The sequence below is a fragment of the Cinclus cinclus genome, chromosome 18, assembly GCF_963662255.1.
Source record: "Cinclus cinclus chromosome 18, bCinCin1.1, whole genome shotgun sequence".
Taxonomy (NCBI): Eukaryota; Metazoa; Chordata; class Aves; order Passeriformes; family Cinclidae; genus Cinclus; species Cinclus cinclus.
Genome location: NC_085063.1, coordinates 8,862,456 through 8,885,082, shown reverse-complemented (window position 1 = coordinate 8,885,082; position 22,627 = coordinate 8,862,456). Strand labels below are relative to the sequence as shown.

Below are 22,627 nucleotides of genomic sequence, written 5' to 3'. Positions count from 1 at the left end.
CTCTGGAGGATTGGCTTCAAATCTAGTCCTTTTTAATGTAAATTATTTGAAGTCTGGTCAAAGTAAGGTGTATTTTGTAATGAATGTGGAGGCACTGCAGGCAGTATCTGTATTTGTGGCACCCTTCCCATATGAACCAGTTGCTTCTTTTGGTACAAACTCGATTTATCTCAACCTTGTCTTGGATTTTGTAATCCTGTCACTTCCTTCCCCCTGCAGGACTTGTGGAAGAGGAAACATAAAGATCTCCAAATGAATAACCGAAAGGAAGATATGGAAATTGCTTCCCACTACCGTCACCTGCTGCGGGAGCTGAACGAGCAGAGGCAGCACGGGATCCTCTGCGACGTCTGCATCATCGTGGAGGGCAAGATCTTCAAGGCTCACAAAAACGTCCTCCTGGGGAGCAGCCGCTACTTCAAAACCCTCTACTGCCAGGTCCAGAAAACCTCTGACCAGGCCACAGTCACCCACCTGGACATTGTCACCGCCCAGGGCTTTAAGGCAATCATTGACTTCATGTACTCCGCGCACCTGGCGCTGACCAGCAGGAACGTCATCGAGGTGATGTCGGCTGCCAGCTACCTGCAGATGACAGACATCGTGCAGGCCTGTCACAACTTCATCAAAGCAGCTCTGGACATAAGCATCAAGTCTGATGCCTCGGAGGACCTCGTTGATTATGAGCTGGGAGCCCCTTCCAGCAGCAGCACGGACGCTCTGATTTCAGCAGTGGTGGCTGGCAGGAGTATATCCCCCTGGTTAGCTCGGAGAACAAGCCCAGCAAATTCCTCTGGGGACTCAGCCATTGCCAGCTGCCACGAGGGAGGGAGTAGTTATGGGAAAGAAGATCAAGAACCAAAACCAGACAGCCACGAAGACATTTCATCCCAGTCTCTCTGGGCTAGTGACATGGGCTATGGGTCTTTGCGTATCAAAGAGGAGCAGGTGTCACCGTCCCATTACGGAGGGGGTGAGCTGCATTCTGCCAAGGATAGTGCAATACAGAGTGGGTTCTCAGAGCAAGGAGTGGGGGATGGCTGGCAGCCCACGGGCCGCAGGAAGAACAGGAAAAACAAAGAAACTGTGAGACATATTACACAGCAAGTGGAGGATGACAGCAGGGCAAATTCTCCTGTGCTGCCCCTTTTGCCTGCCTCAGGATGGCCGTACAGCAGTCGAGACCCAAGTAAGTCATTCTTCCAGTTTTTGGGGACTGGAAACTGAAAACGTTGAGTTAATTAGATCTGTTTCTGGGATGATCTTATCAGCTTTTGAAATAGGAGCTTGCCAGACATACAAAAAATGTAGAAACTCGTGTTGCCAGCAATTCAAAGCACCAAGCACTGTGTGGTTCAGTCAGGAGCCTTGATGGAGGCTGGTTCTCCTGTAGAAGTGGTGGGGTTTTTTTGGCTTTGAATGACAAATCACCCCAAAACCACCACTCTGACTGTTGGAATTAATGAGAGGGAAGGTTAAAGGAATTTATTTTAGTAGGTGTGGACATTGATGTCAAGGTTGAAGAATTTTCCTTCACTGTGTATTGATGATGTAATTACACCACACACACAGGTGTAATTTAGTCTTACTGATACCATCTTCAGAATTTCCTGATATTCAGGTGTCACTTTTTCTTGGGTAAGAAAACCACCACAGCTTCTTGCTGGTAATGGCAGGATAAGTGTTTAGTAACTCTCAAGAATAACATGTTTTTCTGAGGCATCACTATGGCTTCAAGTGTATTTTGATGTGTGACTACTTGTGGTCTGAGACGAGTGGCTGCGTTTAAAGTGTGTAGCCAGCGAGAAAATTGTTTTCTTGACTTCTTTGAATCTTCACTAGTTGTTTTTTTTTTTTTTTTTGTCTCAAGATAACAGTCCCGTTTGATTCATTAATCAGTGGCAATAAATAGGTTCAGGAATGCTTCTGAACTAGGAGTTTGGTGTTTTTTCTAAGGGCTTTTGGGAGTGTATTAGTAAACTCTCTAAAGCTGACTTCAAGAACTTAGTCTGTGCTGTGTGTTAGCCTGTGTTTTATTGCATACCAGAATCCAAGTCAGCCAGGAGAAGGGCATGTGAGATTATAGACTTTTATGTTGCCAAATTTGGATGAAAGAAACAATACAAAGAGTACTGAAAGTCTTAAAAGTCTTTATGGTCTGAAAAAGGAGGTTGAAGTTACTCGCATACTGGAGTTTAAATGTGGTTTTCATTGAACAGTAGCTAGAATGTCTTGAGATTTATTGTGTTTTATGGTTATCTGCTGCAGTGAGATAATTGCATGTAATTATTCTAATTAGCTGATGATAAAATCTAAACAGCGTCAGTTAGAAGAAAAATGCTATATAATTAAAGGTAACAGTGATTTATGAAGAATCTCATTTTTACAATCCATGTATTTTATCCTTGTTTTGAGTGAAGACTCAGCATGGATTGCCTGGTCTCTGTTCTTATGCAACTATTTTTCATTTTCCATGGTATCCCATAAAAACAGCTCGACCACTCGTACTGTCTGAGGGATGTGGGTTTGGACCGGCACCTGGAGTAAACCAGACACATTGGAGTGGCTGCAGAAACACAACTGCAGCTCTGATCCTCTTGGAAAGCTGAGAGAAAATTGAGTGTCCTTATGGAAAATAGTGCAGAACAGAAGAGATTGTATTCCTGGAAGCTGAATGAAACTTAGATTATTTAATTCCTAATTGTTAAGGAATTAAATTGCAGTGGCTGCTCGTAGATGAGAGGAAGATGGCTCGAGGGGTTGACTCAGCACAGTGCTGAGACAGCACGTCAGCAGGCACATCAAATTATTTGTTCCAAATCTTGCCTGAAATGCAGTTTCCAATAAAGGAGGTGGTTTCAGTGGTGGGAAAAGGGCAGCTGAATAGTGGTGGTTGAGGGAAGAGTTTCAATATTCCAATAGTGCTGGTAAAAGAAAAGGGGAAAAATGAATGGCAAGATTTTTTTGCTGTCCAAAATGAACAGGCTCAGGGGCTCCTGTGCTGGCAGTGGCAACTGGCAGAGAGCAGTGTGTCCATGAGGAGCAGGGGGATGTGTGGAGTCTGAGCTGCTCCTGGCTTCCCCATATTGGCCATCTGGAGAGGTGAATGCAGGTGAAATTCTCCTTTCTGCTCTGCTGGACAGGGAGGTTCCTCTGCATTGTGGGGCCTGAAATTGTGGAATGGGTACAGGTGGGTTTGTCCCTGCAAGCCCTGAGTGTGTTGTAGGTCAAGTTGTGGTGTCTTTGGGGACTTTTTTTTTTTTTTTTTTTTTTTTTTTTTTTTTTGGTATGATTTCAAAGGATTTGAGATACATACATGCTCAGTTTTGGTAAACCTTGGACACCTTGTCAACAGGCAACCTCTCATGTGATAAACCTGCAGTTTGGGGGAAATCGAATGGGCATTCAGGGGAGGCTGATGCTCTTTCCCTGTGAAGTTAAAAGCAACTCTGCTACACCAAAAACATCCCTGTCTGCAGCAAACAGTAGGATCTTCTGGTCTTGCATGGGTATTTCCCATATCCAGCAGATGGGAGATATTTTCCTGCAAACTTCATATCCTGAGCTACAGGGTTGTGCTTAGGCTGGATTTTGATATCCCAGGTTCTTCCCTCTCCGATTAGAATTCAGCAGTGCTGTAGGAGTGTCGCAGACTTAACTCCTAAGTGTGAAGAATAATTGATTTTCTTGTGTGCAAATGGGTAGTGACACAGTGCAGACATTTGTAACAAGTATTTAGGTTGTGTTTAAATTTCAGCTTGAAGTTGTCTTTGATTTAGTCATGTCAGTTTTCATTTTTTAAAACAGACTTCATAGTCTAGGGCTCTCTTTTAGCTCATTTATTTAGAAGTATCCCTATCAGCAATATTCACAGCTAGGATGGAAAGCTACTCACTTACTGAGGAAATGGGTGTTGAATGTTCTTTCAGAAGTAACTGAGAGGAAAGAAAGTTACCTAGAACTCTTTGTTCTTTGATGCTCATTCACTTTTCTGATCTAATCAGTTTTTTAAGATGCTGCTTGCTGAGGCTGGAAGCTCTTGTTGGGTTCACTGGGGTGGTTTACAAATGCCTCTCGACTGCTGGGCTAACACTGGACATTGTATTCTGGAAATGCAAAAGCTGATTTAGGATAATACTTCTTCAAAGCTCAGTCTTCCTCCTGGAATTGTGCAAACTACTCTTGTGGTCTTGGTTGCAAACAGCACTGCATTTCAGCAGCTTTTTGGGAGGGGAATCCTGCAAGTAACCATTGCAATTTAAATTCATTCCATCACCCTTTAAATTCAGTGATTGTTTGGGGCAGGATATTCACAGATGAAAAATATGCTTGCTACTCCTCTATTACGTATAGGATTATTTAATTCCTGTTATATTACAAAGAAGCACATTGCAGTCACTGAAACTTTGCTTTTGAAACAACTTAGCTCATTCACACTCAGCGCTGGTGCTGCTTTCAGTGGGAAAAACATTCTTATCAGAACAGGCATGTGTATTAAGTTGTCCCAAATATTTAAGTAGACTATTTAAATACAAATCAGTGATATCTCAAAAAAAAGACACAGATTTTATTTAAATTGAAAGGGTAAGAAAATTCTTTGTGAATCCATTGATTTCCCATATGCTGGTAGGGTGCGGTTGAGAGTCTTTGGATCTGACAACATTGGAGATTAAAATAAAAAGGAGTGTCTGGACTAATCTTATTAATGGTAATCTAACATAATGGAAATAGCAAGAGATTGTTAATGTCTGCCATGAAGATTGTCTTTTTATCCAAGAAAGAATGATCAAATAGGATTTGCAAAAGAATGCAAATGAAAAACTGAGGTGCTGGATTGGGACTCTGATTCACTTCTCAGTTTCTCAGTGTGCTGTCAGTCAAGCACCAAGCTTGATGGGCATCATCTTTACATGCTAGTTTCTATTTATTAATTAGGACTGCCTGTTTAGCATCAAACACATTAGGTTTTGTCTTTCTCATCCTGTTTGGGTTGTTCAGGATGTCAGTCTGTCATTTCTTGTAGGAAACATTAATATATATGTTTTCCTCACCAAGACACATTAACTTGAAGCAGCAGTTCTCTGAAGTAAACTGAAGAATGGGCTTTTATAAATAATAACTTTCTTCATAATTGAGCCAAAAATAATTTCCTCCATGGACTTGCCAAAAGAAGAGGTCTGCCTTTTATTTTATCCCTTTTTCTTAAATTTTATAGGTTTTCTAAAGAAACATGTTGCTCTCTTTGTAGTTAGTCTTTGTATCAAAGATGCTTACGAAATTCAGAAGTAGTCTTGTGCCTTGAACATCTTTATTTGCCTTAGGTTCCTGCTTCTTTAACCTTACTGGATAAAATTTTTACAGGATTATACACCCTAAGTGTGTGGACTACAGGATCAGGTGGTGTTTGGAAATGAGAATTGATATCTTCACTGTTAAGCCAGCAAATGGTTGCTGGTTTTGCTTCTTCACGTAATAGAAAACTCTGCCACTGAAAGGGTGTCTTTTGAAGAATTTATTGATGGCTTTATTAATGTGTTAGTTCAAGCATGGTAGTTATGATTCAGGAATTTATTTCCAAGGAAATACTCCCACACATCTTCTGAGTGTTTGCACCCAAAAGCTGCAAGTGAATTTCTGTGTGCCAATTGACTGTGAAATTAGGCTAATTATTTTAAAAACAGAGCAGCCCTTTCTAAAGGGGCAATAGTTTGGGAACTCTTTTCTTTCCTTTAACACATGTAGAGGAATTGCTGTGTTCTGTTAAGAGGAACTTCAGGACTTGAGTAAGCCCAGACTAGTGACCTCCATGGGAAGGACAGGCAGGACTTCGCTGTATCCTGCTGACTTTGCAGAGCTCACAGTTCCTCTAACGTTTTCCCCATCAAAATCTTTAATTATGCACAAGTTTCCTCCCTCCTGGTGAGGAGATGTTTCAGTCACTCATTTTCCAATGGCACAAGTGTGACTGCAGAGGCTGCTGCAGGGAGCTGAGCTCCCCAGGAATCCTGGAGACAGCTGGTGTCGTCAACATTCCCATCCCTTTTTCTGTCTTGGTTTCCAGAGAGCAAATTATGATTACAGGAGATGTTGGGGAGCACAGATGCTGAACAGTTGGATCACATAGGGAGCTTACATTGCAAAAGGATTGAGAGACAGGCAAGGAAGAGCTCATTCCAGATGAACTCAACAAAGTTTCTGTAGGTGAGGTCTCTGAACCTGAGTACAGGCAGGTGAATGTGTGGATTGCCTTATTACAGGGTGATTTTTATTCTTGAAATAAAGTCGTTTATTCTCAGCAAGCTACTGGGTTTCCTGTAACCCTGTCCCTTTGTCAATGCAAATCTTCAGCTCTTCCCTTGATTCACATTTTCAAGTCATTATTAAATAAGTAATTCCCCTGAAAATTCCTGTTTCTGCTGTGGTATTTGGCAAGCATATTGGTCCAACTAGAGGAATCCAGATTTTGCAAAATTAGAAAAGGGGGGAAGATTAGTGTGATGTTGGTACTCAGGATTCAGGAGTTTAAGGAACTTGTAAAGATTTTTGCTCTGTTTTACAAGACAAAAATGAATGTATTGAAGGAGGTGCTAAGAGAAGTTTTGGAAGTGGGCAGTGTTGAAATTATCCTGCCAGAAATGTCACTGGGACAGAATAGTCAGTTACTCTTCCTTTAAATGGATTTTGCTTTGAAGAGAGGGAGTCTCCAGTCCCAGGTGTTTAATGGTTTGTTACAGCCATGACTGAAAACTGGGCTGGCTAAAATTTCAGTTGTTATATGAATGCCTGATGTCCTAAAAACCAACACAGGCTCAAATTTTAATAATTTCTTACTTTTAGTTTGTTACTGAGAACCATTTTTATGCCTCATTTTGGAAAGATCACTTTTTAAGCAGGATAGATGTTTTGGATTAAAACACCTTATTGGAAAGGTGTTGTAGTGTTTTTGAGGGTAGGTAATAGTAAACTGCAAATTGCCTGCCACTTGGAAAATTAAGTTCATTACTGCATTTTTCCACCTTCTTTTACAGCCATGACATTGCAGTTATGGTGCAAGGTGTTAAAATCTTTGCTGCAATTGAGGGGGTTTTGCTGGGGAGATATTTAGATACCCTGGTGGCCAGTGATGCAGCCAGGCATGGAGGGGTTACAGCTCTGTGTTCTTATGCCACCCCCTGAATTCTTTCTTAGCCCAAAATCGGCTTAGCCTGCATTCCTTGGGCTTAGGAGCTGCCCAGGTTTCTGGACCCTCTCTGGATCTCTTGGTGTGCCTGAAGCACCAGTGCAGTGTGTGGAGGTGGCTGAGTTGCCTCAAAATACAAAACCAAAGGGAAAGAAAAAAAAAAAAAAAAAACAACAAAAAAACCTGACCCTGAACACCACTGATCTCGATGTCCATATCAAGAGTTTTGCAGAGGGTACTCAGTGAATAATTCAGGTTCTCTGTATCTCCACTAGTAGAGTTATTAGGATCCAATCTTCACAGGAGTAACTTTGGGGTTTCTGTTATTGAAGGGTTAGGTCAGGTTATTTTCAAGTTTGGAAACTAAAATCATTGCTTTAAACCCAGACACATTTACTCCCTGGCTACACCCTGGCTTTAAAATGGTTCCACCCTAAACCAGCTTTAGCTCAATGCTCAGTGTCTGTTTCCTTTCCCCACCCTGCATTCCATTTTCCCCAGGCTCCCAAGCCCTCCTCCTCCTCTTCCTCCTTCCCCGTGGTAGCAGTTCTGATTCTGTTAATCTGCTTGAACTCCAGAGATCAGAGGCATTTCCCCTCTCCTGATTCACCTCCTCACTATTTTATTTGTTCCTGTTCTTTACGGACATCTCAACTTTTCATAAACTTTTCATAAACTTCTTACCCCTTTTTCGTTCTTTACTTTGAAATTATGAGTGAGAAATCAAGAAGCTTGTAGTATTTTAATGTAAATTCTAATCCTTCTTTGCAATCGGCCCTGTTCAGGATTTTAATTTCTGTACTTGCAATGCTTCTTTTACATTAAAATGTAGTAGGAATTAATTCTTAAGATGTAGTGCCTGGGAATCAAACCGAAGCTTTTCTGTACTGGTCTCTGATTTGTTTTTGTATTCTCTCTTGGTTTTTTTTTCCCCCAGGACACTTGTTTCAAAAGGTAAATATTTGTTCTGAGGATTTTCAGAGTCTATAACTCACCATTCTGTCATATCAGGAGTGCTAATATTCATATTTAATGTGGTACTTCAATGTTTTATTTCTGTCCCTTCATGTTTGTGTCTGCCTCTATCCTGAGGAGCAGCAGGGAATAGTGTCACTCCTTTTATTGCCTGAATTAAGAGACTTGGAAAAAGGTTAAGCTTGCAGTACTTTTAAAGTGATAGTCTCAAGTTACTGTACAATTCTCTGCATATTTTGGAGAAACAAGAGTGGCTTAAGGTATTTCTGTTACTGCCCAGTCATTCCTGCTCCTGCAAGGGTACTGTACTATCCCATTTTAGAATAGTTTCTAAAACAATTAACTCACCTGGTTTAACCATTTCTCTCTTTTTTGGATTTGTTCTACCTTTTTTTAGGAAGATCAGCAGTTGGCCAGGTTTGCTCTGTAGCCCAAGGAACAGTTGAGTTGAGGTCACTAGCAGGAGGTGGGGGAGCAGCACCAAGCAGCAGGGTCTGAACCAGGAGTTTTTTGCTGACCACAGGAAAGTGTCTGCAGAACTTGATTCAATGGTAGAAAAACAATTATTACGGGAAAGAGATGAAAATTGATTATTTTTTTTTCCAAGTACCCGGAGGAGTGGAGGGAAATTTCCAGTTGTTTGTACACTGATTACTGTTTTGAGGAAGACAAAGATGGGGATACACTTGTGCTTTCAGAATATGCTGCAGGAATAGCAACATAAAACCAGCTCGTATTTGTATAGAACAAGCCTGGTTTATTTTAGCAAGAGTGTTCTAGAGCTGGTGAGGAGAATATTTCTGTTGGTAAAACACAGATAGTGAACATCTTATGGCTGTAGGCTGGAAAATTATACTGGAGCCTCAGCTAGCATGGGCTCTTCCTGAGCCCTCCAGAAACAGGAGCAGCATTAGAAAATGGCATTTTCCTGCAGGACAGTGTTTTTCAGAACTCAAATCCTGACAGTCCCAGGTCACCCTGCTTTGAGTAGTGGTGGAGAAGCTGTAGTAGGGTTCAAACCTGAAAGAACAGGGGTGGTAAAGCACAGCCTGGAGGAGACCAAGTTTTTGATTCTGTAAGGATTCACTTAAGGTATCTCAAAGCCTTCAAGATAAAGGCAGTTTTTAATGATAATATGTGTTGTGGTTAAATATCCATGTTTGCTTGATTATTTCCTGCTCTAGGAAATTGGAGCTGATTCTGAATGCTGTGCACATTTATTGTATCCACATGTGTACTGTTATGGTTGTAAAATAGTGCAAACCAACCCAATATAGCTCATGGCATCACTTCCCCATGTAAATATTGCAGTGGGTGAGAACGCTGGGGTTTGCTTAGCAAATAGTGAGTTGTGAAACACTTTTGTAAGATTTCTGTTAGAAAGGAGGAGGGAACTGAAATACAAACTTCAAGGATATTTTTAGCAGCTGGTAAAAGATTGTCATTTTTCTGCCAGCCTGTGTGCTTCTTTTTTTTTTTTTTAATAATTCCCAATCAAAAAACACACTATGAAATGAAAGCTATTTTTTTTTTTCCCTGAGAGTTTAAAAATTAATTGCCTTTTGTACAGGAGGAGATCAAGCCGAACCTTCCTAAACTTACACAAGAAACATCATCCCTAGAATTCTAGATAAAATCTCCTGTCAGGCAGATACTTGACCCAAATAGGTTGAAGAGCCTCAGAAAATTAAGTCTTTTATTTCACCTAAGTTTTTTTGGGTCACATTTTGTCAGTGTACCTGAAACAAAAGCTGGGTTTGAGTGGCTCCCACTTTCCTTTGGTACTTAACTGCACCCCCACGCTCTCCTGCGGTTGTTCCGGTGAAAATCTGTGAGACCCTGTAGAGAACCAGATATGGGGGCTGATCTGCATTTAAATATAACTTTTTTTTTAAATAAATCAATTTATTTTTAACATTTTAGTTCCTGTCTCAAGTTCTATCACAACTATATGTGTGGTCTTGGTGCCACAGAGGGAGTAGCAGAGGAGGGTGCAGAATTTGCTGATGTTGGGACTTCTTCCCTTTCTGCTTGCCACGATGTAAGCAGAAAAAAAAATTGTTTTCCATCACACTAAAAATTATCCAGTTGTGTGCAGGAGATCCAAAACATGTGCCCCAGGAAGTGTGATGCCTGCATCCATCCCAGGCTGCTTCCAGGCTTGATGCTTGATTCTGTTCATTAACAACTTGTGTGGTGGGATGTTGTGAACCCTCAGCGAGTTGTTGGATGGCACCAGGCTGGGAGGGATGGTTGGCTGGAAGGCAGCAGTGCCAGGCACAGCAGGAATTGCAGCAAGTCAAGTGGGAAGGATAACCCCGTGCAGCACTTTGGGTTGGCAGCCAAGGAGAGAGAAAGCAGCTTTGCAGAAAATGTCTTCTGGTGAGTAAGGAGCTGAAGAAGAGCCTGTGTGCCCTCACAGCTAGGGAAGGTTGGCTGCCTGCCTTAGGGAGAGCATTTGGAGTACAGGATCCAGTTTGAGCATCTCCAGGCCAAGAAAGACTTTGACAAGCTTAAGCAAGTGCAGCTGAGGCCATCGAGATGATGTGTGTGAGGAGAGGCTGAGACAGCTTGGTTTAAAATCTTCAAGAAGAGAAGGGGAGGTGTGTGGGTTATCCAGGGCCAGACCCTTCTCAGATGAGAAAGGACTGAGGTAATGGACAGGAGTTACAGGAAGGGAGGTTCTCACAGGGTGAAAGGAGGAGATTCTTCACAAAGTGGTCAAAAGGTGGAGGAAGGACCTGGGAAGTTCTACTCTGTCCTCCCTGCTGATATCCACAACTGGGCTCCACAAGCCACTGGGATCCTAAGTAGCTCTGAAGTCACTTTCAGCCCAATTTATTCTACAATTCTTAAAGATGACTGCACGTGACAGAGCAGTTGTGCTGCCCTAGGTCAGGATGATTTCTCAGTCCCCTGTCTGATGGTGACACCACCTCAGGTGAAGTCCAGCTGCTCCTCTTTCCAGACTTCACTTTCCCAGGTTCTTGCCTTGCTGGCAGCAGGACTCCTGTACCCAGAGGTGTCTTCCCTTCAGTTCACCTTTCCACCCTAGTTCTGCCAAATTGGGTCCTGCAAGTGGGGTGAGCTGCAGCAAGGAGCTTCTTGTGGCAGGAAGCTTGAATTGCCATTGTCTTTGGAGGTTGTGAGACTTGCAGAGAGTTTCCTGCAGGTGCTGAGTGGTGAGACCTCCAGTTCAGAAAGGTGTGCTGGAGGAATGGCTCATGAAACACCCCTGTACTCCAGTGGGGTTGGGAGGGCTCCTCAAAGACTCCTGAAATATGCCAGGTGATGGAGAAATAGAGAGGAACTGTTTTAAAGCTCTGTAAATGGTAAGTGAGGTACTGTTGCCCTCCTTTGAAGGACTCCCGTGCCTGTGGCTGGCTCCCCCTCACTGCTGGGGATCACCTGTGCCACACGACCCCAGAGATTTGGGACACCCAGGGAGAAACATCCCTGCTTTGAGCTTCTGCTACACTGAACAGGGCTTTGAAGAGAAGATGACAGATTTCTTGATCCCCTCTTACCTCGAGACTATAATAAAAAGAGCAATATTGAGAAAGATCAACCTGGCAAAGCATTGCCTTTAGTTCTTGGGGGAAAAAGCTTGTTTCTGCTTTGAGTTTTCCAGCAGCAGATGCAACCCTGTATGGCTTTTATTCACGCCTTTCTCTCTTCTCATGGGTTTCGTTCTCCAGTTACTGATTTCTAGATGTTCAACTGTCTACATGAGAGAGCAGGAATAAAAGATGAAAAGGGAAAAAAATAATTTAAAAAAAAAGAACTATGAAAGAGAATAATAGTGTTGGGAGTCTGGGAAACCCCACTGGGGGTTTATTGAGAAGGTTAAAACACAGTATAAACAAGAAATAAGTGGTGTGAGAGAAGTAGACACTGAGGAGGTACTTTGGTAACAGCTGAGTTTAAGCTGTAATGAGGAAAAAATGACAGAAGCAGGGAGAAGAAATACAAGAGAAAAATTGGTTTATGTATTAAAGTAATTAATTAAGGTAGTAAAGGGAGTCTTTGAAATGGAACTTTCCCTTGCTGTTTCTGGGATGGCGTGTGTGTTTTGTTCAGTTGTTGGACTAGGTTTAGTGCTTTTTACTGTCAGTTTCCTCCTAAGTCTTTGAAAATAAATTATCCCATTAACATTTAGATACTTTAAGTTCATTGCAATACTTTGATTTGTGCCACAGCCCTTTCCAAGGGGCTGCCAGATAGATGTCTGTAGTGCTTGATTTTTTGTGACTAGTGCAACTTGCTTTTCCCATTCCTGGGTTTGTGACAGGAGCTTCGTTTATAGGACTTCCAGAATTCACACAGTAGCCACCCTGGGTGTGTTGGGAATATTGTACTGCTCCCGTTGTCCTGGTGTGAGGTTTATTCCTCTTCATGGATCTGTTTAAGCCTGCCTGGTCTGTTTGGCTGGGAATGAAGTGTATTTTGAGCTCAGCTGGGATGGGTGACCTCTGTGAGAAGGTGCTTGCAGTCCTTGTATCCCCGTTACGTGATGCTTTGTGTATAAGTACAAACTTTACTGTTGTTTTCAGAATTGCATGGAAGTACTGTTGCCAAACTTGTCAAAAAACAGGCTCAGTGTTTTATTTGACAGTAAGAGCTAACAATAAAATATCATCCAAGCCAACCAATTTAAGAAAGCTTTTCTAAAGCTTCCATGTTTTGGAAAGTAGGCTGGTGTAAGAGAATAACTGCAAAATAATTATTTGCTAAAGAGACTAATGAGCTCAATTTCCCAAGCAGCATTAATCCCGTGTTTAGCTCGGGATTTCCTGCGTGTGGAGCCCTGCAGTTGCAGGGTCTGTCCCAGCAGGGTGAAAAACGAGCTCTGGAGGGCTGGGATGGACGTCTGGGGCCCGTGGCAGTGAATAATTGCAGAATAGAAGCTCATTGACCAAAGCCTGGTTTATGCGGGGCTGAAGCACTGGAGTAAACAGTTTGGATTACTGGGAAGTGACGGACGCTTTCGATTCATATCATTCTTTGGCTAAATCTTGTTAAAAGGAGCTGCATTCTAGAGAAAAGAGAAGTGGTTTTGGAGGCGCTGTGGAGAGGAACTTGGCGCATTTTTTGGGTTTTGGTGTGCTGAGAGTATTTTGGTACTTATGTGACTAAGTGGATATTTATTTTGCCATAAATGTGTGTTTGATTAGATTACACCGGCTATAAATACTAGAAACTCTGAAGCATCTATTTCGCTGTCTGTCTCTAATCTTGGCTTTTGAGGAACATTTAATGTCTTGTTGTGGTTACAATTAATCTGTGTGTGTTTTAGCAATTAGTGTTTATGTGCAGCAGGCAGAGCCAATTCTGGCAACTGTCAATCAGCAGCTGTAACAGGCTCAGGGAAAGGAGTGCAGAAAGCACAAGGTGATTCCCTGCCTGCCTGGTTATTTGGGAATGCAGTTTTGTGGGCAAACACCCTTTCTGGCCCGAGTTACGTGCTGTGATTCCCCATGTGGGCAATGGGACCGTGGTATTATTGTGGCTCTGATGTGATGAAGCTCTCTGTTACCGATTTAATGGACTAAAGTTTGATTTGCTTCCTTTACCACCTTTTGTAACAGCTGCTGGTTTTTACTGTCTTGTAATTTTCCTTTATGTAGGCATGCTGGCTTGTTTTTAAAAAACCTTCATTATCATCTAGAAAAGTGAATATCCTGTGAGCTGCTAATGGAGGGATGACAAAATACGTAAAAATTCAAATAATTTGAATTCTTCTGCTTGGCTAAGATTTAATAAAACTGAAAATATGAAATTATGCGAGCAAAACAGATGGAGGAGGGAAAATGGTTTGTTTTAAACAGCGATCATCTCTGGTAGTTCACATTTATGGACTTCCTAGTGTGTTTGTAGTCCCCAGCCCATTCCCTACATCTCCAGGGTGTGGGAGCACTCTGCCTATGATTGCTTTTTCCTTATTGTTTGCTTTGAGGCTGTTTGTTTTTTAAAGGAACAACTTAGCAGTAGGATGTACTGGCAGAGCAGTGCAGCTTAGTAAACCAAATCTGAACATGTTCTGGAATCTGATATGCCCTGAGCTGGGACTGGGAAAGTCTCTGGCTGCTCCTGGCTCCACAGGCTGGGCACCTTGAGCGTGTCCCCACGTCTTTCTCTGGCAGCCACCACCTGTAAAATAGAGATAAAAATAATGATCTTCCTTCAGCTGTTTTCCAGGTTACAGGAGGTGGGCACTGTACCAGTGTCCTCATTAGCATTTTTAATAAGGCTCTGCAGATTAATCCCTTGCCCTGGTTTGAAGCTGTGGAAACCAAGTGCTGGTTTGTCCTACTCTGCCTCCTCCCTTCTCCCAAGCTTCTGTGCAGGAGTGAGTTTATTGCAGTGCTATGTGTGGACAACACCTGTATTCCTTGCCCTGAAGAGCGCCAAGTGAATTTGTGAAAGCAGCAGGTATTAATTTTGTAAGTGTCCTACCACTGGTTTGAGCTCTCATAGTTCCCTCTTGCATTAAGTAGATTTAAATCTCTTTTAAACTAGGAGGCAATAAAATATTCAGGATCTGCAAAACAGCTTCTTTCTCCATCTGATAGCTCATTAACTGTGCTTTCTCTTTGGATATGGATTGTTTTCTTTCCTCTGCATAGATAGGAGAAATGCCACAAAGGCGTAAGTTTGTTGGAAAGCTTCAGCTTCGTTTGCCAGGTGCTCAGCTGGGCTTTGAGTGTGTCAGCTGTGTTTGCTGCTGCAGATTGTGGAGTAGGTAATTGCAATTTGTTTCATGCGCTTTTAAAATGGACTAACAGCCCTTTTTGTGTGCAATTTTTTGTTGTTTCATGTGGAGAATAGAGAGGAGTCTGATAGTCATTTTCCTTTACATAAAAATACATAAATTATTTAAGCAGATAAGAGAGTCAAAGTTCAAACAAAGAAGGCTCTTCAATTAGACCTTCCCAAAAATACAAAAATAAACTGTGTTTTTGAAGGAAGGCGTTTACCTTATCATAGCTATTTCAGTTTTCTTTGGGTTCAGTAACTGATGTATTTGTTACTAATATGTTATATTTTTATACAGTTTCTTTGTAGTTAGATGTTGTAAAGTGGCTGGTCTGTATCTTTTTTTTTTCTTAACTGTAACACTTCTGTATAAAAACCCACCCTGTGATATATGCTGGGAACCACTGGTTATTGTGTATTTTTTTGGGAAGAGACCCCAAGGGATTTATACTCGGCACCCCTCTTACAGAGGCTGTTTATTACTGGATTTCTCAAAATCTTCATCGCGGGGAAGAAACAAAAGTGAAAATTTGGACTACTGGAGTGCAAAATTAGGGAGAAAATGAAACTTAAACCTTGGAATGTAATTTCAGTACTAGAAAACTATCCTGAAATCTTAGTTTAAGATAAATAAATAGTCTTATCCACGTTGTGGGTAAAATACACATCCCCTCCCTGTGCCCTGCCTTTACAGCATGTGGCACCGAACCCAAGCCGGGTTGGTGAGGCAGGAGGGAACGGGCTGTAAAAAAAAGAACCCCCAACCGTGAGGCAGGAAAAGAGGAGTGAGAACAGCGATCCCACTTGAAAAGCAAAGCCGAAACAACTGTTGCTGCATTCCTGGTTCTGTTTCCCGGATCCACAGTGAAACACTGGAGTTCTCTGACAGCATCTTCCCTGCCGCAGGTGCGGACGCGGCCGGGACGGAGCCCAGCAGCTCGGACAGCAGGGTGGAGCGGCCGGAGCCCTATGGCAGCGTGGAGGAAGCGCTGCTGGCAGGGGAGTCCAGCTACATCCACCAGCCCCTGACCCCGGATAAGGAGGATGCTCTCCAGGCAGCCACCGTGGCCAACCTGCGCGCGGCTCTGATGAGCAAGAACAGCTTGCTGTCGCTGAAAGCCGACATGCTGGGCGAGGACAGCTCGCTGCTCTTCGAGTACCTCCCCAAAGGCACGCACTCGCTCTCCCGTAAGTTGGTCTCCTTATATTTATTCTTTTTTTTTTTTTCTTTTTTTTTTTTTTAGTGATGCTTTAGGGGAAATCTTTAGTGAGAAGAAAATACAGGTCACCGCCTCGTTTGTTGCTGGTGGTGTGTTCGTATCCAGGTTTAAGTCCTGCTTAATCCATAACATTTGGAAACTTTTGTGTGATGCTGATACAACTTTAACTGCTGAAGTCTTAGAAGAAAATATTCATCCTGCCCTCAAATTTCTGTTTTGCTCACTTGCACAATGGTGTTTACAAACAAAATACAAAGTGTTTGAGTCATTAAGGGGAAAGGTTTTCAATCCAAACTCGGTTGACATTGAACAGCTTGAATGTTGCTCCTGTGTCTGTGGAAACAATTGGGCTGTTGTAGACTGCATGATCTTTACCTCTTGCAGTTTAATTTTAGACCTGTAAGTAGTAAGCAGCTATTGATTTTGTTATACTTGCACCTGGAAATGAATGTTTTTCTACTGGTGATCTATTGGAGACAGCTGATGTGAACCATTGGATGTAAACAGCTGATTTTTCAGCATATTTCTGTGTTTTCTTCATTGCAGCCTGATTCTCTAGTGCATAAAGAAATTATTAATGGTGTATTTTAATAATACTCTGAGAAGATGCACAATTTGTGAACCAGAATAGAGCAAGCATCAGTTTTCTGAGTGCTAAATGTTACTTTCCAGAAGAAACTGTTTATCTGTGCTGAGAAAACTGACCAAATAGGTAGAATGAATAGTTCACTTGGGATATCTATTATGTTGTTTTCTTTTAGTTTCCTCAATGGGAAAAGATAGATAACTTCAGTGGTCATAGAATTAGAGAATAAATCACAGAATCCCAGAATGCTTTGAGTTGGGAGGGACTTTGGAGATCATCTTTTTCCAACCCCTTGCCATGGGCAGGGACACTTTCCACTAGACCAGGGTACTCCAAGCCCCATCCAGGTGGCCAAATGGTCCCTGGAGTTGTGTGACAAAGGGAAATCATTGCATAATGCAGTGTCAGACTTAGTGTCTTTTCACTTCTCATGTCTTAACAATGGGATTGTTTTTAAAAAAAATCCAAACACCTTGAAGTTTCTGTACCTTATCCTGTAGCTTAAATACTTGTGCAGAATTGCTGGTGCAGTGTCGTGGTTTCTTTTGCAGTAACTCACTTCCCAAAGAATCTCCAGTTAAATCAGATTTAGAAGGTTCAGACTGGGCTCCAGGGTTGAAAATCCCTCAGTTTCAGTGGAACAGCACAGATGTGGCTCAGTTCATTGGCAGGGTTTGGGTGCAGGTAGCAGGGTGCCCTGAGCTGGCACAAGGATGGGTGGGAGCCTGGATTAATGCACGACTGCAGGTGATGGATGCACCAGGGGTTCCAACCTTGGGCTCCTGGCAGGTGAAATCAGCAGTTTCATCTTGTGTCTTGATAAATTGGAATAATGACGGGGCTGCCCTCTATCCATCATCCTTCTCCTTGTTGGAGGATTTTAGGTTTTACTTAAAAACTGAAGTACCACTTGACATAAAGATAAATGTGTACGAAGGAGTCATAAATCCGGGTTAAAAATTAGAGATTGCCCAGCCACCTGAGAAGCAGAGTTTGGGGATGGGCATGGTGCAGGCAGGAAACCAGCTGGGTTTAAAATAAACCTTGATGCATTTAGAAAAGGAGGTAGTTGATAGCTCACTGAGGGGTGCCATAGTCCAGGAGGTCCTGCCCAGGATGTATTTGAGGTTCTTATTTTCCAGTCTTCTCGCTATTACTTGGATTTAGTTCAGCTGAGCTTCAATTATCTCATCTTTGTGGAAACAAAGTGAAATACCCAAGTCAAAAGGAAGACTTCCTGCTTGGTCTGTAGCTCTCACAGCAGTCAGGGATGTGGCTGTGGCCTGGTCAGAGGGTTTTTATAAAAAACAGGAGTTAAGAGACATATTTTTCTTTCATCTTATTCAGATTCACAGGTATCAATTTATTTTAATCACTTGAAAAAGATCTTGTAATATACAATTCTCTTTTAAGTGGTCATTACTGAATGAACAGGACATCAAGTTTAATGAGAATTTCCAGTGTATAAAATGACAGTGAAGCGAGTGGCAGGAAGATTGTGGAGCTGTAAAAGCACAGTCTGGGTTGGTGCTGGCTTTGTAGGTGTTTTTGACATTTTTTTTCTTCAAAAACAATTTGAGGATGTTGAGTCATATTAAGTCCCGGATTATATTAAAAAAAAAAAAAAGAGAGAGAGAGTAGGTAGGAGCACAGTGAAAAAGATTGAATTTAACAAGACAACCAAACCCAGTGGCTTTCATCTGTCTTGATTTAAGAAGAAATGCAGTAATTTCAGGGATTATAAGTGATTAGTCTCTCTTGACTTTAAAAAAGTGAAGTGTTTCTTAATCTTGGCTGCTATCACTAGATTGTCTTCTCTTACAAAGCACTGAGGTACGTGACTGCCTCAAGTAGAAGTATTCAGGTTTTGTTTTGTTTTCTGGAGGAAAAAAGAATTAATGGAAGTGGACAGATGCAAAGAGGGTGTTAAACGTGTTTAAAATTTGGTTGAGCCATTTCTGAAGGGAATATTGCTCTCCAGGTTACTGCACACACTAAAAGTTTTCACTTGCTCTTCCACGTAATTCTTCCTGTTGTAGAAGTTAGATGATATCCCAAGGTTTTCATTTTAGCCCATGTTCTTTTTAACTAATTCATTATATGATCATATGAGGTATGAACTTGACATTCTGTTGGTGGAAAATGAAGCCCAGAATGTGTGTGTGTGGGTGTTGTATCACTATGGTGAATTTCTGAAGTTAACCAGTTCAAACTCATTTAAAATCAGGATGGAAAACTTCAATATCTTGCCATTTGGTTAGTACAGTTGCCAGATAACCTGCAGCTGAAGGGCTCTGAGAGTTTGATATTCATGATGTGTGATCAAGATTGACGTTGTTCATATGCTTGTCAGAAACCTGGAACACGCAGGTTTTGCAGAAAAAAAAAAAGTGAGTTACTCATGGGTTACACTGAGGCTGTCTGGGGAGCTCCTGGTTACTGAACCTGCCTGGGTTATTGCTGGGGGTGCCTTTTAGATAAGACATCATGAGAGTTTTCCTGGTCTTGCCATGTTTTCTTGGTTTGTCTCTAAAAGCAGGTGGTTGTTGTGTAATTTCCACTCCAGCAGAGCTGCTCTGCAGAGCTCCTTGGTTTAATAAAGTGTCTTATTTCATTTATGAGCCTGAACTTTGGTAGCATTGTTCCGCACGGTTACATCACACAGCCAGAAGTCTCAAAGGCTTCAGTCGAATGTTTTGAGATGGTTTTGCCAAGTATAATCAAGAGAAGAAGAATTTTAATGTTAGTCAGAAAATGAGGTATTTAGTTTACATCCTTGTTTTCTCATTAAAAAAAAAAAAAAGAAAACTTTCACATCGTGGGAGGGGGGAATGGGACACACGACTCCCTTAAAGGGTGACTTCCACATTTCAGAATAGAACATTTGAAGGCTTTTTTATATGTCTAAGTTTGGCTTTTCCTGTTTACCCTGTTGCATCTGAAACTGTTTATAGAAGCAATTCCTATGAAGCTTCCAGTCCAAGTGATTACATGGTACACAGAGCCCTTTTCTTTTGGGCAAACCAGCTAATAGGTTATTTTTAGTTAGTGGTTCATTGGAGCCAATAATTTATCCTTGCAGTGGATGTTAAGACATACATTTTACACAGTGGTCAACTTTCCCAGGAAGAAGTCAAAGATATTCAGTTTGGTGTGGAATTTTCTCACATGGTAAAAGAAGATTTAGGGGAGTATGAATGCAGTTTTAAATGAGATATAACAACTTTGCCTTTCTCTTTTCCACAATAGTTTACTGTCCAGCTGTCACAAGAATTCTGTATTCACACATCTATTGCTAAACCCTTGCTTAATTTTCTTTGTGCAGAGCTGACTGAAGGAAAGAGTGTTTCATTCCTGATTTAGAAAGTTAAAATACTTTTGGTTAAACTTCATTTTAGTACAAGTTTAGGAGGGAAAAAGGTTTCTCACAGTATAAGTCAGAATGGACATAAATCCGTGTTCTTGTGTACAAAGTGTGGGTCACTGATGTGGGGTTCTCTCTTCCTGTGTTACTTGCAGTTGTTGAAACCAAATAAATACTGATCATTGTTTGAAAACTCACCTTTGTTGTGTTGTACATCTTTGTGTGTTTGTACACCTTGGATGATAGTTTATTGATTCTCTGGGCTTAATTTTATTGCTGGTTGTTAGCTTTAATTTTTGCTTTAAGAAGTGCAAAGGGTTTTTTTTTTTGTTTGTTTGTTTGGGGGTTTTTTTTGGGTTTTTTTTTTGGAACCTGTGAAACTCTGGGAAGGTGCTAATAAAAGAATTCATCAAGCCAGGCCCCACTGGTTTATCTTTTCTGTGTGCTAAAATACAATTAGTTCAAAGAAGTGTAACCCTGAGATGCCTTTGGGGCAGTTTGAATCAGTTTGGGATGTTTAGGGGTAAAAAAAAAAGGAACGTGTGTCTGTCTAGGCAGGAATTCTGCTATGGACCTGTAGAGCTGGATTCCTGGTTACAGTTTCTAACAGGAAATACTGATAAATTCCTTCTTTCCCCTGAACTTTTCCTATCTTGAATTTCTGGCATTTTGTTGTCCTACTTTAAAATGACAACAGCAACGGATGAGCAGCACCTGAAGGAAACCTTGGAGCATTGTTATCCCAGCTGAACAGTTGGGATAGATATCGATCTGTGATCAAAGCAGAGGAAAGTAAATCAAACATCCAGCTTGTGGCACAAGAGCAGAATTTCCTTTGATAGCTGATAAAAATGTAAGGTTTGGGATTGTTCACATTTTGAAACCTTGGTGTGGTTTCACTCGAGTGCTTTGTTGTCACCCAGATCACAGCGCATTGTATTTGGACACAGTGTAAACTGTGACTTGTTATTTGTAGCTGCATTAAAGAGTGGTTTTTTATATCCCTGAAGGTTTCCATCAGACTCTTTTTTGCTGGAAATGGAAAAGCCTTTAGGTCAGAGAGTGCTTTAAATATGAATTTGTTTATTTTATGCCATATTTGCTTCTGGTTTTGCTGCCTTGTGTTTCAAAAAGAACAGTGTGCTCAGTGTGCCATTCCAATATTCCATCAAGGCATGTGCTAAAGTTTGCATAATAATTTCTAATGTACAGTGATATTGATGACACTGTCTCCATTTGTATTTAGCTTTGTCATTGATCCTCAGGGCAGTTTCTGGAATATTGTTTTCCATTCAGCTGTTGCTACAGCGTAGGAAAGGGCCGGACACAGCGTGTTTTCCTTTTGAATTATGGGAGATTTTTAAACCATAATGACTGTCAGGTATAATTGAATAGTTTTGTACAAATATTTGAACCTCCATCCTTGCTAAATATAGAGTGGCAGAAATCCTTTTTTCCATCTTTTGTAAAGCACTTTGAGATCAAGTACTGACAGTCTGATATTAAATAAACCACCACAGACAGATCTTGAGATCTGAACCTGTGACATAAATTTTCAAGAAAATTAGTGGAATGAAGTTTGTGTGTACATTCCTTAAAGGTGAAAGCATATGTGTTCAGCATGGTGCTTCTCCAAGAGAAATGTGGATATTTGTGCTGCCCTGTCCTTCTTTCTCCCGACGGACTCTGTAGTGACCGAGCCCTGCGATGTCACTCCAGCACACACAGACATTTGGGTGGGGAGGCTGTTTTTTTTAAAAAAAAAAAAAACAAAAAAAAACCAAACAAACAACCCATCAACCAGAAAGACCAAAAGCCTGGCATCCCTGTCCTGCTGCATTCCCTCCCACTGACAGAAGATGAGCTGCGAGTGCTGGGGCGCTGCCTTTGCGAGGTCGTTTTTAAAGCCACCAGCTGCTGCTCGTTCACGTGGGTGAGATTGGTTTCCTGTGTTCCCCAGGGCCTGGCACCAACTCGAATCGTTCAAGGGGTGAAAGTGATGGCAAAGTGGAAGCACCATCTCCCCCGCTGCCTTCAGCACACCTTGCCACTCAGAGCCCCCCCGGGATCTGCTCTTCTGGTGACATGTCACCAGAAACTGGGATAAAAGGAGAGGTGCCTTCCTTAACCCAGGTAAGATCGGGGGGGGGAGGGGGAAATACAGAGAATTTGAAATGCAGAGGTGTCTGTTTGATCAAATGCTCCCCAGTTAGGAGTATTTTGAAAGATCTAATACCTTTTACTTTAATCTGTGAGCTTTAAAAAAAAATACAGGTTATTTTAAAACTAGAAGTCAGTTGAGGGTCAGGACTGGTGCTGTCCCAATTTTAGTCTTTGCCTTACCTCAACAGAACTTCTGTTCAAAAACCTCTGGGGTTTTTAAAACATAAATTCCCTTTTTATTGTAAATCCCTTCATTTGCACAATATTGCACACTAGCATGTAATAATGGCGTGAGACCTCAGCTACCCATCGCTCACTTCTAGTGTTGGGCATTTGGGTTTCTTGTAACTGTCTAAATTCAGACAGAAGTGGGCTGGCCCTCT

The 22,627-nt window shown here is 41.7% G+C and overlaps 1 protein-coding gene across 1 annotated transcript in view; it reads left to right on the top strand.

The window, feature by feature from the left end:
* The first annotated feature begins 237 nt into the window (after positions 1 to 237).
* Positions 238 to 22,627, top strand: part of ZBTB46 (zinc finger and BTB domain containing 46) — a 33,593-nt gene continuing 11,203 nt past the window's right edge. The window contains exons 1-2 of the mRNA XM_062504936.1: positions 238 to 1,189; positions 15,818 to 16,099. Coding sequence (XP_062360920.1) covers positions 253 to 1,189; positions 15,818 to 16,099 — 1,219 coding nt within the window. The 5' untranslated portion in view covers positions 238 to 252. The remainder of the gene's footprint in view (positions 1,190 to 15,817; positions 16,100 to 22,627) is intronic.